General features: G+C 45.3%; 1 protein-coding gene across 1 annotated transcript in view; it reads left to right on the forward strand.

Moving 5' to 3' along the window:
* Window positions 1-9,190: 9,190 nt before the first annotated feature.
* The window catches only part of LOC143806207 (major histocompatibility complex class I-related protein 1-like), a 59,060-nt gene continuing 51,636 nt past the window's right edge, over window positions 9,191-16,614 (forward strand). The window contains exon 1 of the mRNA XM_077286335.1: window positions 9,191-9,427. Coding sequence (XP_077142450.1) covers window positions 9,370-9,427 — 58 coding nt within the window. The 5' untranslated portion in view covers window positions 9,191-9,369. The remainder of the gene's footprint in view (window positions 9,428-16,614) is intronic.

Below are 16,614 nucleotides of genomic sequence, written 5' to 3' on the forward strand. Positions count from 1 at the left end.
CCTGACAGGGTCAAAGTAATTCAGGGTTCTTATACAGACTCCGGTGACAGTATTGGTGGCAAATCCCTTTTTGTTGAAGTAAATTGGTTAAACGTTTCAGCGCCTCAGTCTTTCATTTGGACAATAGCCGTCGATCCAGGATCGGGGTCATCACAGCTGAGAGGACCTGCTGCTGATCAAGTAAGTGTCTGTTCCTTCATGATATCCCTTACATTGTGCATCGCCTGAGGCCACAGCACCGGGTCAAGCCACTAGTGACATCCCCCTCAAGAGACGGACCTCATTGATCTGGTGCTGGGTACCTCGGTCTTCCGGGCGTCACACTTGTTTGACTGGTTTATTGCAAACAGCAGAAAGCTTGTAAATTTTTATAACAAACTGAAGATTGGGGGAGGGGAGTCACTTTTATTGCAACTGTGTGTGTATATTATTTGCTGATTTGTCACAGCTATGTAATAAAGCTACTAAATGTAAACCTATGGTGTATGAGCTCTTTTTTTCTTAGTATAGATGCTCCAGGCAAGCAGAAGTTAATACTTTAATTTTAGGTGTAAGCAGGACATTTGGAGACCTGGCAATCCCCTCATATGTTGCGGCTGTCTAACAGCCGCAAATCATACAGGCGCAAGGACTCAAACATATTATTCGAGCACACCCAAGATACTCTGATAACACCTGAGTATGCTCGCTCATCACTAGAAATTGTCTCTAAAAGGCCTGAAGTTAAAGATGACACATTCCCTTAGTATTTTAGGCAAAAATATATATAAATATTTTCATCTTTTCCATTTTAAAAATTACAAATAGGAAAATGGGCCAATGCAAAAGTTTGGGCACCCTGCAGGGTTAGTACCTAGTAGCTCCCCCTTTTGCAAGTATCACAGCTTGTTAACGCTTTGGGTAGCCAGGCAAGAGTCTTTCACTTCATGTTTGAGGGATTTTCATCCATTCTTTTTTGGAGAAATCTTCAATTTCTGTGATATTCTTGGGTTGTCTTGCTTCCTCTGCTATTTTGAAGTCTTGTCACAGATTTTCATTGATGTTCAGATAAGGGGACTGTGAGGGCCATTGCAAAACCTTCAGCTTGCGCTTTTTGAGGTCGTCTATTGTGGATTTAGATGTGTGTTTAGGATCATTCTCCATTTGTAGAAGCCATCCTCTTCCTCTTCCTCTTTTCATCTTCAGCTTTTTTTACAGATGGTGTTATGTTTGCATCAAGAATTTGTTGAAATTTCATTGAATCCATTCTTCCCTCTACCTGTGAAATATTCCCCGTGCCATTTGCTGCAACACAACCCCAAAGCATTATTTGATCCACCCCATGCTTCATGGTTGGTGAGATGTTCTTTTCCTGAAATTCTGTACCCTTTTTTCTCCACCTTTACCACAACTCCAGAGTCTGATGAATCTTTCCGAAGGTCTTTTGCGGTCAAGCGGTCCTGATTTGCCTCTCTAGCAATCAATACAAACAACTCTCACTGAAATTTTGCTTGGTCTTCCAGACCTTATCTTGACCGCTGCTGTTCCTGGTAACTGCCATTTCTTAATTACATTTTGAACTGAGGAAACGGCAACTTGAAAACACTTTGCTATCTTCCTATAGCCTTCTCCTCCTTTTTGGGCCTCCATCATTTTCATTTTCAGAGTGCTAGGCAACTGCTTATAAGATCCCATGGCTGCTGTTTTTTGGTACAAGGTTAGAGGAAGCTGGGTTTTTATGAAGCTGGGATATTTTCTATACATCACCTGGCCTTTCCTAATGATGATAGCGAACAAGACATAACCATAACAGGATAATTCAGGTCTGACACCTTGGTCAAAGTTATCTGAGCACACAAGTCTCCAAGGGTGCCCAAACATTTGCATTGGCCTATTTTGCTTTTTGTGATTATTAAAATGTCAAAAATGAAAAAACATTTTTTTTGCCTAAAATGCAAAGGAAATGCGTCATCTTTAACTTTAGACCTTTTAGAGATCATTTCATCGTCAACTTGACTAACTGTTCACAATAACAGTAATTTTGATCAGGAGTTCCCAAACTTTGACATGCCACTGTATTTAATGATACAAGCACATAAATACTAAACCATGGTGTGTTATATTGAGCCTATATCTTCAGACATAGTGAACCTGTATTGCCAAAAAGGAAGAAGGCGGGTATATGCAGGCACCTTGATGTGCATTTCGCTGCACTGGGCTTTGTCAGGTGGCGAATAGCTGCAGCTACCCTGGTCTTCACCTTTTCACCGACATGCATCTGGACTTACAACAACAGGGATTCCTGGGTTACGTCCATGGAGTAGCTGTTGGTGGTGAAATGAGGTGGCAGAGGAAAGTCGATGAAAACTAGAGAGGGTAGGTACAAGACAAAAATCAGGAGTTAGAGATGAAGTGAGGAGATAGCGGCAGTCAGTACCAGGAGAACAGAGTCAGAGTCACAATTGTAAGGCAAATGGAGGGTTAAGTCATTCTTGGGTTAGCAACAGATATCAAATGTGTTGGGTCTGGTAGCAGGGTAACTCAGACACCTCCAACCTGAGCCAGTATAAACTTATAACTGGCAACTTGCAGCTGAATGCTGGGAGTACTATTAGGGCGTGGTGCTGCTCCACTCAACACAGAAGGTAATGGATTTCACATACTGAGCTGTTGGACAGCACAAACATCCATACTGGGCATCACCACAGTTCCATGCTACAGCAGGATCTCTCAATGGACAGTGCCTGCATCGCACAGAACTATTGGCCAAAATATCTCCTCCATCACCAGTGCCACTCGCAGATTGAATATGAACGCGCCTAGTGACAGAATCAGACGTCGCTGGAGCAAGTTCGAGTACAGATGAGACACTTGCATAAAGGAACAACTTCAGATTTATAGTACATATTCTAAGCAAAAATTACCATATAAATAATAAACAGCTTCATGTACAACATCGGCCATTTACAAAGTAGTATAGTATACTTATAGTGACTGCAGACTGCCAAATTGTGACAACGTGCAATGTGCACACTGTCATGGTTCCTCGGTGTTACTGGTGTAACCGGGCAATCATCTTGCCACAAGTGTGGCGCCCCTGAGGGTTCAGTCGCCACAGAGGTACTACACCTCAGCCAAAGGTGTGGTACCTCGCTCACAGGTAAGCAGGGGGGGCACTAACCAGAACCCAGACACTTGCATCCAACACCAGACCTCTCAGGCGCAGGGAGGGAGTAGGTAGAGGGTGTGGGTGGAGAGAGTATGGTCATCATGGAAATGGAGCGCCCCCACAGTCGCAGGGCCGAGGGGTACCCGGTACCGGGCCTCTCTGTCTCAGTTCTGGGATTGTCACGGTGGCTAGACCCGGCCCGTGACCCTGCTAAGGGGCGTCCAATGAAAGTTGAGAATGATGATGTGTGGTGCAGGTCGCGATGAATAACGAGGACACAGGGTTGCAGTCTCTTTACCTCTTTACTGAAGGCTTCAGGATCCTCAGTCCAGAGTACGGTTAACAGGTCTGTCTGAGACCGACCGGTCCGATGGCACCTCCAGAGTTCCCTTTGCAGGTGGAAATCTGTGCCTTCCTTCTAGCGCCTGTGTGTTGTAGTCCTTCCCTGCTGAGCACCACGGGATAGTCCTCACAACTGTTGTGTCTGTTTCTGATGTTCCCTCACAACGGATTCTGATGTTCTTCTCCGTCCCCCAGATGATATGGCTAGGACGCACCCATATGACGGGTAGGCCTGGAGTTCTTCCGGGACCCTAGTGACGCCCCTCTCCCACAATTGCCCTCTATGTCTGCTTAGGTGATTTAGGTGAGACAGCCCGCCTATAACTGACTGTCCTGTCGTTGGTATGAAGTAAGGCCTGGAGCCAATACTTCCTCGGCGTTTCCGGCCAACGGCTGCGCGCCTCAGTAGGATGTTGCCTCGATCTTACAGCACGACTCCTACTGGTGTTTTCTCCTTGTTGCTATGATCTCGTTTCTCACTCTTCGCAATAGACCTTGCTTCTTGTCCTTTCTTGGGGTACCGCCGCAATGAAGTGCAGGCGCGGTCCCGTAACGTTCTTTCCTGTTCGCTAGGCCTCGGTCAGGATCCCACCCCTGACAGAGACCCCCCTGAATCTTCCCCTGCAACACCCTCTGCCACAGGATGTTGCCTGGTTCCAACCCAGTCAGCTTCTCCCTAACTTTCTATCCAACCCCCAGTTTTACCAGATTGTGAGGAGTGGCCTAATGCATAGTGCCCTTTGCTCCCCCTGGAGGCCAGACTATGAAGTGTATTGGTGTCTGTGATACCTGGTCAGGTGAACTCCTTCAGTGCCATCAGACGTACCATAGCCCCCCTTAGTGGCGGAGCAACGGTACTGCAACGACCAGGACTCTGGGGCGCTGCAGAAACAAGAGGGAGGAGGGAGTTAGACAGTCAGACAGTTGGAGCTGGGGACTCGAGCAGTGAGGAGCTCGTCCCAGTACCAGAAGACAGAGAGAGAGAGAGCAAGAAGGGGTCCTAGGGGCACGGGTAGTGAGAGGTCCACCAGTGGGGCCCGCATCCACGCCGGCTACTGTTGGGTGGAGGGACCAGGTCGCAGTTTGGGAACTGGCCCCTAAGACTAGTGGAGAACTACCAGGCTCAGCTAGCAAGACGGAGGCTGTGGTAACTGCACGTGCCACAACCACACATACTCGCCAAAAAGGTGGCCAGGTAGGATCAAGGGGACCCAGAGGACGTCGCCAGTTAGGATCCGAGGCTGCTGGCTTGGGACACTGTGTGTGCAGGCACGGGGCAGGAGAGGAGGGAGCCAGCGCAGTGAGACGGCCAGGAAAGGAACATAAGAAGGGGGTTCTGGCAAAGTGTACCCTGAATTACCTGGGAGCTGACTGGATCATGGACCCAGAGGACACAGAACACCTGGCTGGGTGCCATAAAGAACTGTGAGTAAAAGTGTGGAAACTTCACCCGCTGTGTTCTCTGAATTATGACCGCGCCACCTGCCCTGCACCACAACGCTCACCATTACATTTTACACCATATCTGCCCTGGGGCCTAGCTCTACCCGTGTAGAGCTGTACCAACTCTGCTGCATCACCATCTGCCTCAGAGGATCTGCACCACAGCGTCGGCTATCCCTGGCCGAACACCACGGGTGGTGTCACAAACAATCCCCTGTCCCTTTAATAACTTTATTTCCATCATTAATATCCCCCTTTTGATTGCGCACCCAGGGCCATGGACCGGGTCACCGCTGCCGTGACCATCCCTTTAAGAACCGTCCGTCCCGGTTCCGAGTATCCCACGGTCCTAGCGGGCATCGCACAAGCATGCGAATACCATACTTGCAGTCATGTGCCAACTAGTCTCATCTAACTTGAGAGAAGCCAGATGAGACAAGTTGGCATACACAAGGTGATTGCCCGCTCACACCGGGAACACCAGCGAATAGGTACAGCATGCTGAAAGTGCACCGCGCTGTCCTGCCATAATTTGTCAGTCTGCAGTCATATACAGCAAGACCACCACTTTAAGAAAATAAATAATGATATTTTGCATCTAAATAATATCTATAACATACAGCAGAATATATTGGGGCAATATAAACAAGTAGAAAAAATACATACATAAATCTAAATTTCTCACATTCTTAACATTGTAACAACCACAAAACCCACGAAACCTAACAGAAAAGAGCTTGGTTATTGAAAAAAAAATTCAAGGTTCCTTGCTTAGGACATAAAAAATGCTAACCATGTAAATGTAAGCAGAAAATCAGTGTCATCAGTTTAAAAACTTTTCAATCCAGATAAGTAAGGCCGTACTGGGCCGCAGGCCTTCAAAGGGAGGACACCATGACAGGGTTAAGTGATAATACATGAGAAAGCATTGGGTTGAGGGAATTTTGGGTGGGGAAGGGTTAATAAATTTGAATCAGGGGAATGATGTATGGCTAGGGGGAGGGGGAATGGGGAGAAGAGGCGGAGTAAGGGCGGGCAGTATAAGGGGCAACGGCCATCTCAGTGGGGCAACCATTTTAGGTCCCCCACCGTACTAGAAACAAGCTCCCACCCACCCTCCCTTTTTTGTTGGTTGCTTTGGAAACGTTCATAGGTGATGTCAAGGTCGTTAAGAAAAAGGGGTTATTATCGTTGTATTGCTCGAATTATTGCGTTATGTTTTCTGTTGTTTTGTCGCGGCAGCAAGGCGTGGGGGGGGAGGTCCTCGAGGTTGGTGGTGATGGAAATGGTGGATCGGAGGGGGGGGGGATCTCTAAGGTCCTGGACTCCCCCGTGGGTGAACAAATTTGGAATGGAACAAAAAGATCACATGGAGGTGATAATTAGGATATATGGGTAATTTTGGAGGAAATTGGCCGGGTGAGTCTATGGGCGTCTCTGAGCTGGAGCGTAGCGGCTAGAGGCAAGACGTGACCTGGAGGCCAAGTTTTACGGTTATGGAAGACAAGTTTTTATGGTCTGGAGGCCAAGTTTATTACATTTTGGGGCTTCGAGGACCACCCTCCCCGTGGTTAATGTTTAATAAATAAACTGTTTGTTATTATGTGTTAATAAACGGCTGCTGTGGCCAACTTATCCAAATACCATTGTGGTCAGTTTTTTATTTCAGATAAAGCGGTCGGGCCGTTTGGTTGAAGGGTAAAAATGAGGAGTAAAAAAGGTGGGTAGAGAAACTCATGGGGATTCACGTATACCAACTGTCATGTAAATGCACACTTTTACGATTTATACTATACATTTAGGAAAATGTCCCCCCAAGGACGCACATCCAGCTGAAACTATCAGTGGCACCAGCAGGAATTACTTTGCCCCTGGCACGGTCGTGGTCACACCATTTGTTTCGTCCCGATTCGGGGGCCCACCAGGGGATTCTCCGATCTTTTCGTGGGCCAGTCCGAGCCTGTTTGTACATATTTAAAACTGCAATTACATTTATTTGGTGTTTAATACATTTAAAAAAAAATGTTTTTATAGTTTTTGTCCAGCCCCACTACCCCTTTCCACAACCTCAGTCATTTCTTTCTTCTATTCCATGTCAGTACAAGGGGGATAATATGAAGATGGTGTCGACTTATTTCCCAAGGGGAACAAAGAATCAGATAAAATTTAACAAAACAGAAAGAAAAAAACCCATAAATGTCTTCATTCTTTAATATAACATTAGGAAAGCCTTGGACCAAAGACTATTTTATAAAAGGCTCCTGATCGCACAGGACAAGATTGGATCATATCACTTGCTCCAAATCGCCAGTTTTCGCACAGAACTATTTTTTCCTGGCTTTAGTTTTCATTTTCTTGAAGACGGTTTTTAATGCAATGCTTGTAAAAACAATCATATATGAGTTAGGAAAGCCGTGTGATGCAATGTACGGGATTAAAGAAGCAGCATCAAATTTGAGAAGATTATGATCCTACAATGTTGCCCCTAGTCCACACTATTGTTGACTGTGTTTTGTGAATGGAGTTTTCTCCATCCCTTTCTCTGTAATAACCAGGCCACTTCAGTAAATAACCGCAGTGGTCAGACAACAAGGAGGACAAGTGTGAATGTGGTCTTATGGCCACACATGCCATGGCTGGATTGTAATTGTTGATTTCACTTCCTAGTTTGAATAGTTCACTTTTCTTTGCTAATAAGAATGGTGACTTCTCCTAACTAATGCCCAATTTAATGACCAGACATCTTTAGCCCCTTAACTTTTCCAGTCCATCCCCACTCTGTTCCTTAACACTATCCTGCTGCTACTATCACTATCATACATTTATAACTACGGTACTTATAGTGCTGGCCAATGGCCCATACAAGACTGTGTCTGGTTTTCTTACTACCCAAGGTGAAAATTGAAATGTTGCTTCTCCCCAAAGTATGATATAAACTTGGAGTGAAAGAACACAATTCCACAATTGTTTTTGGGGTTTTGTTTTATGGTGTTCATTGTGCAGTAAAAATGACCTGACAGAATGATGAATGATTCTCCGGGTCAGTACAATGACAGCAATACTAAACTTGGATAGATTTTTTTATTTTTTTAAATCTTAAATAGAGTAGGGGTTCCATAGTGCTCCAGAGATGGAGTCAAGTGAATGGGTTTTAGGATAGAGAGGTCGATATTAGCTGCAGAGGTCCAAGATTTGGAGGTATATCACCAGCAGTGAGGAGAAGCAGACAAAGGGAGAGAAGGTGGGAGAAAAAGAGAGAGGGAGAGGAGGCGGGAGAAGAAGAGAGGGAGAGGAGGCGGGAGAAGAAGAGAGGGAGAGGAGGCAGGAGAAGAAGAGACAGGGATAGTGGGTGAAGGAAGAAAGAGAGAGGCGGGAGAAGAAAAGGCAGGATAAGAAAAGAGAGGGAGAGGAGGTGGAAGAAGAAGAGAGAGGGAGAGGATGCGAGAGAAGAAGATAGAGGCAGAGGAAGAGGTAGAAGAAGAAGAAGAGAGAGGTAGAGGAGGTGGGAGAAGAAGAGAGGGAGAGGAGGCAGGAGAAGAAGAGACGGAGAAGGGGAGGGAGAAGAAGAGAGGGAGCTGAGGTGGGAGAAAAAGAGAGAGTGAGAAGAGGCAGGAGAAAGGAGAGAGAGAAGGCGGGAGAAGAGAGGGAGCGGAGGCGGGAGAAAAGAGAGAGGGAGAGGAGGCGCTATACTGTGTGTGGGGGGGAGCTGCAATATGTTGTGTGTGGTTAGCTGCACTATCCTGTGTGTGGGTGAACTCCACTATACTGTGTTGGGGGGAGCTGCACTATACTGTGTGTGGGGGAGCTGCACTATACTGTGTGTGGAGGAGCTGCACTATACTGTGTGTGGGGGAGCTGCACTATACTGTGTGTGGGGGGGAGCTGCACTATGCTGTGTTGGGGGAGCTGCACTATACTGTGTGTGGGGGGAACTGCACTATAATGTGTGTGGGGGAGCTGCACTATATTGTGTGTGGGGAGGAGCTGCAAGTTATTTAAATGTTTGAATAAATATAGTTGGCTAATGTTTAAGCTAATAATTTTATATGGCCCCGAACACTATTATTAAGTTCCAAATGGCCCTTGCCAGAAAAAAGGTCCCCCTCCCCTGCTCTAGAGGTTTCATATTTTAAACCATAAACCTCAATGAGTATGAAAACCATCTGTGTTTACTTGAGGTTAATTTTGTGTGAGTTTTTGCTGCATTTTTACCCCCCTCCTTTCACATAAATGAGCACTCGAGGCCTTTTATTTCTCACATTTTCACTTTCGTTCTCAGTCCGCCCAGCAACTGCTGATCACATTGTTTGCATTGCAGTAAGTCTGACAGCCGTCTAATCAGAGCCCCGCTCGCCCCTTTTTGTGCTGCTCGGCTGTTTAGCTTTGTACTTCTCCATTTTTAAGGTTTCTGTGTTCGTTCTTATACTAAACACAGGATGTATAAGATGTCCGCCTTCTCCCTGATACTTCTGGCCGTGTCTGGAGTGTATTCTGGTGAGTTGGGTTTATTATATTATTATTTATTATACTATTATATGGACTTTGCTTCGTATCCTTTTGCTTTTGTCACCACTGGTTTCAATGCCGTTTTTGTGCTTTGTGTTCTCTGATCTCTTGGCCAAATATAAAGATATAAGATTTCATACGAACACAAATTGCTTGTCCAGAACTCCATCGCTGCGTCTTGTAACAGATTATTCACTGAGGCCTGAAAGCTTCTATCTGACTGATGTTGTTCTGAAGAAAAGCAAATATTATCCGACACCTAAGTGGTCAGAGGGGATGGAGGGGGGTCCTAATGATAAGACATCTAAGCAGTCAGGCAGGGAAGGGCATACTGACAGCCCTCCTGCATCCCTTCTGGGAACTTTCGAGGCTTTAAAGGGGTCATCCACTACTCAGACCACTCCTTAATTACTATGTTCCCTCTTGTAACATAAAAACAGCCTACAGTCACCTGCGGTGACATTCTATATTGGTTCCACCATGGATAAAAAAAATATATATCTATTGCATAAAAGAAAACACAAAAGTGTTTGGGAACCGGTCTGTTTCCTTCCTTAGGTACAAATAGCAACATATACAGTCATTTATATAGTGGAGGTCACATAGTCTTGAAATCAGCATAATTAACCCCTTCATGACCTTGGGATTTTTTTGTTTTTCCGTTTTCGTTTTTCACTCCCCTCCTTCCCAGAGCCATAACTTTTTTATTTTTCCGTCAATTTGGCCATGTGAGGGCTTATTTTTTGCGGGACGAGTTGTACTTTTGAACGACATCATTGGTTTTACCATGTCATGTACTAGAAAACAGGAAAAAAATTCCAAGTGCGGTGAAATCGCAAAAAAAGTGCAATCCCACACTTGTTTTTTGCTTGGCTATTTTGCTAGGTTCACTAAATGCTAAAACTGACCTGCCATTATGATTCTCCAGGTCAGTACGAGTTCATAGACAACTAACATGACTAGGTTATTTTTTACCTAAGTGGTGAAAAAAAATTCCAAACTAAAAAAAAAAAAAAAAATTGCGCCATTTTCCGATACTTGTAGCGTCTCCATTTTTCATGATCTGGGGTCGGTTGAGGGCTTATTTTTTGCGTGCCGAGCTGGCATTTTTAATTATCACATTTTGGTGCAGATACATTCTTTTGATCGCCCGTTATTGCATTTTAATGCAATGTCGCGGCGACCAAAAAAACGTAATTCTGGCGTTTCGATTTTTTTTCTCGTTACGCCATTTAGCGATCAGGTTAATGCTTTTTTTTGGGGCGATTCTGAACGCGGCGATACCAAATATGTGTAGGTTTGATTTTTTTTTATTGATTTATTTTGATTGGGGCGAAAGGGGGGTGATTTAAACTTTTATGTTTTTTTTATTTTTTTAACTTTTTTTTAAACTTTTTTTTTTCACTTTTGCCATGCTTCAATAGCCTCCATGGGAGGCTAGAAGCAGGCACAACGCGATCGGCTCTGCTATGTAGCAGCGATCATAAGATCGCTGCTACACAGCAGAATCGCAGGTGTGCTGTGAGCACCGTCCACAGGGTGGCGCTCACAGCTGCCGAGGATCAGTAACCATAGAGGTCTCAAGGACCTCTATGGTTACCTTCCTGATGCATCGCCGACCCCCGATCATGTGACGGGGATCGGCGATGACGTCATATCCGGCCGCCTGGCCTGATGCGGTAGTTAAATGCCGCTGTCTGCGTTTGACAGCGGCATTTAACTAGTTAATAGGCGCGGGCGGATCGCGATTCTGCCCGCGCCTATTGCGGGCACATGTCAGCTGTTCAAAACAGCTGACATGTCCCGGCTTTGATGCGGGCTCACCGCGGAGCCCTGCATCAAAGCAGGGGAGCTGACCTCGGACGGTATAGTACGTCCGAGGTCAGTAAGGGGTTAATGAACATGAGGGAATGAAACACTTAAAAACTGAACAATATCCATATAGGAAAAATATAAGCATTAAAAGAAATAACCCAACGAAAACTGACTATTAATACAGTGGGTACGGAAAGTATTCAGACCCCTTTAAATGTTTCACTCTTTGTTTCATTGCAGCCATTTGGTAAATTTAAAAAAGTTAATTTTTTTTCTCATTAACCCCTTTCTGCCAGCTGACAGGATAGTGCGTCAGCTGGCAGTATCCCCCACTTTGAGGTGGGCTCTGGCGGTAAGCCCACCTCAAAGCAGCGACATATCACCTGTTTTCAACATCTGACATGTGCCCGCAATAGGCGCCAGCAGAATCGCGAGCCGCCCGCACCCATTAACTAGTTAAATGTCGCTGTCAAATGCTGATAGCGGCATTTAACAAGTGCTGCCGGCCGCGAGGCCGGAAGTACACGCACCGCTGACCCCCGTCACGTGATAGGGGTCATCGGTGCGTTGCCATCACAACACCTCTCCTGAAGACCTCTATGGTTGTTGATGACGGATTGCTATGAGCGCCACGATCATAGCAATGCTGTAATTCAGCTATATAGATGTGATCTGTGCATCACCTCTATGTAGCAGAGGCGATGGAGTAGTGGATGATTCTAGCCTCCTATGGAGGCTATTGAAGCATGCCAAAATTAAAAAAAATGTGTTTAAAAATATGTGACACCCCAGGGACCTGGTCATCACAGTGGCATTGCTTTCCTCACTGAGAGAGTGATGTTACGCTTGGAAGTGATGAAAGATCTCTTTTATCAGGTAATCACATACACACAACATGTTCATACTCCAGGCCAGAAGGGGGAGCTCTGAACCCGGATTAAGGGGAACTTACCTGTATTCTGGTCTGGAGGGAAAGGAAGTCAGTCAGTCTGTCAAAGGACAGAGAAGAGGGCAGTCAGACCTTAAGTGTCAGAAGGACTGAAGGGGCCACGTAGCCAGATGTAATAATTATAGGGGATAACTCAGGAGACTCTTTGCGTGGAACAAGACAACTACAGGACACAGTTTTATAAGTGGTAAAGTCTATATTATCACACGGTGATTCAAACAGGTGCAGAGAGAAACTCAAGTCCACAACACTTGGTGTAAATATTAAACGCAGCTTAGCAGTCTATAGGGAACTTCAGAGGAAAATGCAATCACGTAGAAAGTCTATGAAGCACAATTATTCTTAAGGATACTTGACACAAATAAGTCCTTGTTTTAGTCCAAACACAGATAGATATGCTTATAAGGCAGTTCAAGCAATGTCTTATCTCAACCAGGAAGGCCTGGGTGATAATCTCAGGTTTAAGCAGAGCAGCAACAGCTTACATGTCCAGCAAATGCAGATAGAAGTAAACCCGAGCAGCAGATGAAGGAGGATTACTGGAAACTGGTGTATGCAGCAGGAACTCAGAGCAGAGTAGCAGGATCACCACACAGGGTCACAGGAGCAGGTATATAGCCAGGGAGTCACCACAGTCAGGAGCTGGATGCAAGGCAGAATACTCTAGCTCAGACTGAAGGCTGGGGTGGAGTTTTATAGCAGGAGACACAGTGCACATGAGACTAAATACGCCATCTTGGAAAAGGGCAGTAATGCACAAAAGGTAAAAAATGTTCAGAGTCCTGACACTGCCGTATGTGTTCCTATTACTGCCAATGATACCCCAATACTGAGCCGCTGCTGCCGTATGTGTCCCTATTACTGCACCTGATACCCCAATACTGAGCCGCTGCTGCCGTATGTGTCCCTATCCGGATCCTGGATGCTGAAGACTTCCTGGACAAATTCACTTCCCTTCTGTTCCAGCAGAAACTTTGCCAAACCGGAGAAGAAAGTATTGGAGCACAACAGGCTCGCACAACCATGTAGTATGAAAAATAGAAACGTTTTATTCAACACCACAACAAGCATAAAAACATTTAAAAAACAACAAGTGTAAACACAACACCCCTATGCAAAATATAATTGCACCATGTATGCATATATATAAAGGTATAATTTGCAAAAAGCATACTCAACCAGACCAACCATTGTGCACGGCACCACCTATGTATAAACCAAAACTCTAAGAAACCTGTAAGGTAAACCAAACCATGAGCTGGAAGAGAGATGGTGAGGCAGTGTGTAGTAAGTCCCTCTGCTACCTATTGGGAGAGGGGGGACGGCGCCTAGGTAAGAAGAAATCAAAGGATGGCTACACCAAGCTCCCAAATGTGCAGGAGGACGGCATAAAGCCGACGATACCAAACCAAGTCAAGAGTGGAGCAGGCTGGAGCCGCAAGTATACCAGGCTGGAGGAGTCATGCGGATGCGGATGCCTGGAAGAGTAGGCATGCAATAAGAATGGGGTGTGAGGGGAAGCCCCACGCGTATCGCTGCCGCAACAGCTTCGTCAGGGGAAGTGGGTTGTGGGATGAACAACATACGTTTAATAGAGGTTGGAATTACCTTGAGTACCCTCCGGTGTGTCGTCCATGAAAGGGGGGGCGTAAACAAGAAAATGCGCACCGGCCGTGAGTGAGGAGGAATGTAACAGATCGTAAAGATCTCCATGGAGAGAAGCTGCGCACGCGCCGTTGCGGTTCAGGTAATGAGCCGCACGGCGCATGCGCCGGAGCCAAGAGACGTATGGAAAGAAGTGAGGGGCAAAAAGCACGTAATGCAAGAGAGGTACTGGGATGGTATAAGACACTGACACCGGTAACTTTGGACCTGAAAGCCAAGAAGAGTTAGCAAAGGAATTTATAGACATAGTGTAATAATTATAGGGGATAACTCAGGAGACTCTTTGCATGGAACAAGACAACTACAGGACACAGTTTTATAAGTGGTAAAGTCTATATTATCACACGGTGATTCAAACAGGTGCAGAGAGAAACTCAAGTCCACAACACTTGGAGTAAATATTAAATGCAGCTTAGCAGTCTATAGGAAACTTCAGAGGAAAATGCAATCACGCAGAAAGTCTATGAAGCACAATTATTCTTGAGGATACTTGACACGAATAAGTCCTTGCTTAGTCCAAAACACAGATAGATAAGCTTATAAGGCAGTTCAAATAATATCTTAGCTCAGCAAGGGAGGCCTGGGTAATAGTCTCAGGTTTTTGCAGAGCAGCAAATGCTTACATGTCCAGCAAATGCAGATGGAAGTAAACACGAGCAGCAGATGAAGGAGGATTACTGGAAACTGGTGTATGCAGCAGGAACTCAGGGCAGAGTAGCAGGATAACCCCACAGGTTAACAGGAGCAGGTATATAGCCAGGGAGTCACCAGAGGTCAGGAGCTGGATGCAAGGCAGAATACTCTAGCACAGACTGAAGGCTGGGGTGGAGTTTTATAGCAGGAAGACACAGTGCACATGAGACCAAAGACGCCATCTTGGAAAAGGGCAGTAATGCACAAAAGGTAATAAAAATGTTCAGAGTCCTGACACCAGAGTTGCTACAGCTCCTGGAGAAAGAGAACTAAGAAGGAAAGGACACTTTGTAGAAAGTGTGCAGGAGAGCAAAGCACAGGAGAGAGACACCAGGGGAGGACAGCTGCAACTGGGCTACCTCCCTGGAGAGCGCAGATACCGGTAGCTGGAAGACCGAGGTTGTGTCAGACTCTAGAGGCACAGCAGAAACCGGCAGGACAGCTGGACTATAAATCACCTGTCTACCTTAACAGCCAGGAGGCACAGTGGCACATAGAGCCCGGGTCGTGATAGAGACCCTATAAAAAGGCTTGAGCCACCTGTCATACAGGTTTGTGTCCCACCTTTATGGAGGACAGAGAAGAACTGTGAGGACCTTATCAGAAGCCATAGGCAGTAAGGGACTACAACACCAACGCGCTTTGAGTAAGGCTTTCATCTCCACCTGGTAAAGGGGACTCTGGATTCGCTTCCAAGCCGGCCGGACCCTGCCTGTACTTGTGATCTGGTGCCCTGGACTGCGGTTGCCTGAAGCTACAGTAAACCAGGTAAAGAGACCTGTGTCCTCCGTTCTTTACTGCACCATTCACCATCTCCATCTACACACTGGAGCCCTGGGGACTTACTTTATCTGTGGGAAGTTATATCAATTAGCTGCCATACCATCACCCCAGAGGACCTCCTTAAGCAGCGTCGGTCCCTACTAACCGAATACCACAGGTGGCGTCACGAACAAACTTTATTCTTAAAACCCCTTTAAAGACTTTCCCTTTAACATGGGCGCCCAGGGCCACGGACCAGGTCGCCGCCACGTGACATATCCCTTTGAGCCGACTGGACCCAGTACTGAGTACCCCACAGCCCTGGTGGGCGACTCAAATATAAAAAAGATAAAAAAAATATAAAAGTTAAAATCACCCTCCTTTCGCCCCAATCAAAATAAAACAATTAAAAAATTTCAAACCTACACATATTTGGTATTGCCGTGTTCAGAATCACACAATATATCAATAAAAAAAGGATTCACCTTATCGCTAAATGGCGTAGCGAGAAAAAAAATCAAAAAGCCAAAATTACGTTTTTTTGGTCGCCACAACATTGCATTAAAATGCAATAACGGGCGATCAAAAGAACTTATCTGCACCAAAATGGCATCATTAAAAACATCAGCTCGGCACACAAAAAATAAGCCCTCACTCAACCCGAGATCACGAAAAATTGAGACGCTACGGGTAATGGAAAATTGCACCATTTTTTTTTAGCAAACTTTGGAATTTTTTTTCACCACTTAGATAAAAGAGAACATAGACATGTTTGGTGTCTATGAACTCATAATGACCTGGAGAATCATAGTGACAGGTCAGTTTTAGCATTTAGTGAAACTAGCAAAAAAGCCAATGAAAAAACTAGTGTGGGATTGCACTTTTTTTGCAATTTCAGCGCACTTGGAATTTTTTACCTGTTTTCGAGTACATGACATGATAAAACCAATGGAGTCTTCAAGAGTACAACTCATCCCGCAAAAAACAAGACCTCACATGGCCATATTGACGGAAAAACTGAAAAAAGTTATGGCTCTGGAAAAAAGGGGAGCAAAAAACGAAAAAAAGGCCAGGTGTTAAGGGGTTAATGTACACTCTGCACCCCATTTTGACTGAAAAAAAATAGAAATGTAGAAATTTTTGCATATTTATTAAAAAAGAAAACCTGAAATTTCACATGGTCATAAGTATTCAGACCCTTTGCTCAGACATTCATGTTTAAATCACAATCTGATCACTTCCTTGTGATCCTCCTTGAGGTGGTTCTACTCCTTCATTGGAGTCCAGTTGT

Source organism: Ranitomeya variabilis, chromosome 2 (genome assembly GCF_051348905.1).
Source record: "Ranitomeya variabilis isolate aRanVar5 chromosome 2, aRanVar5.hap1, whole genome shotgun sequence".
Lineage (NCBI taxonomy): Eukaryota > Metazoa > Chordata > Amphibia > Anura > Dendrobatidae > Ranitomeya > Ranitomeya variabilis.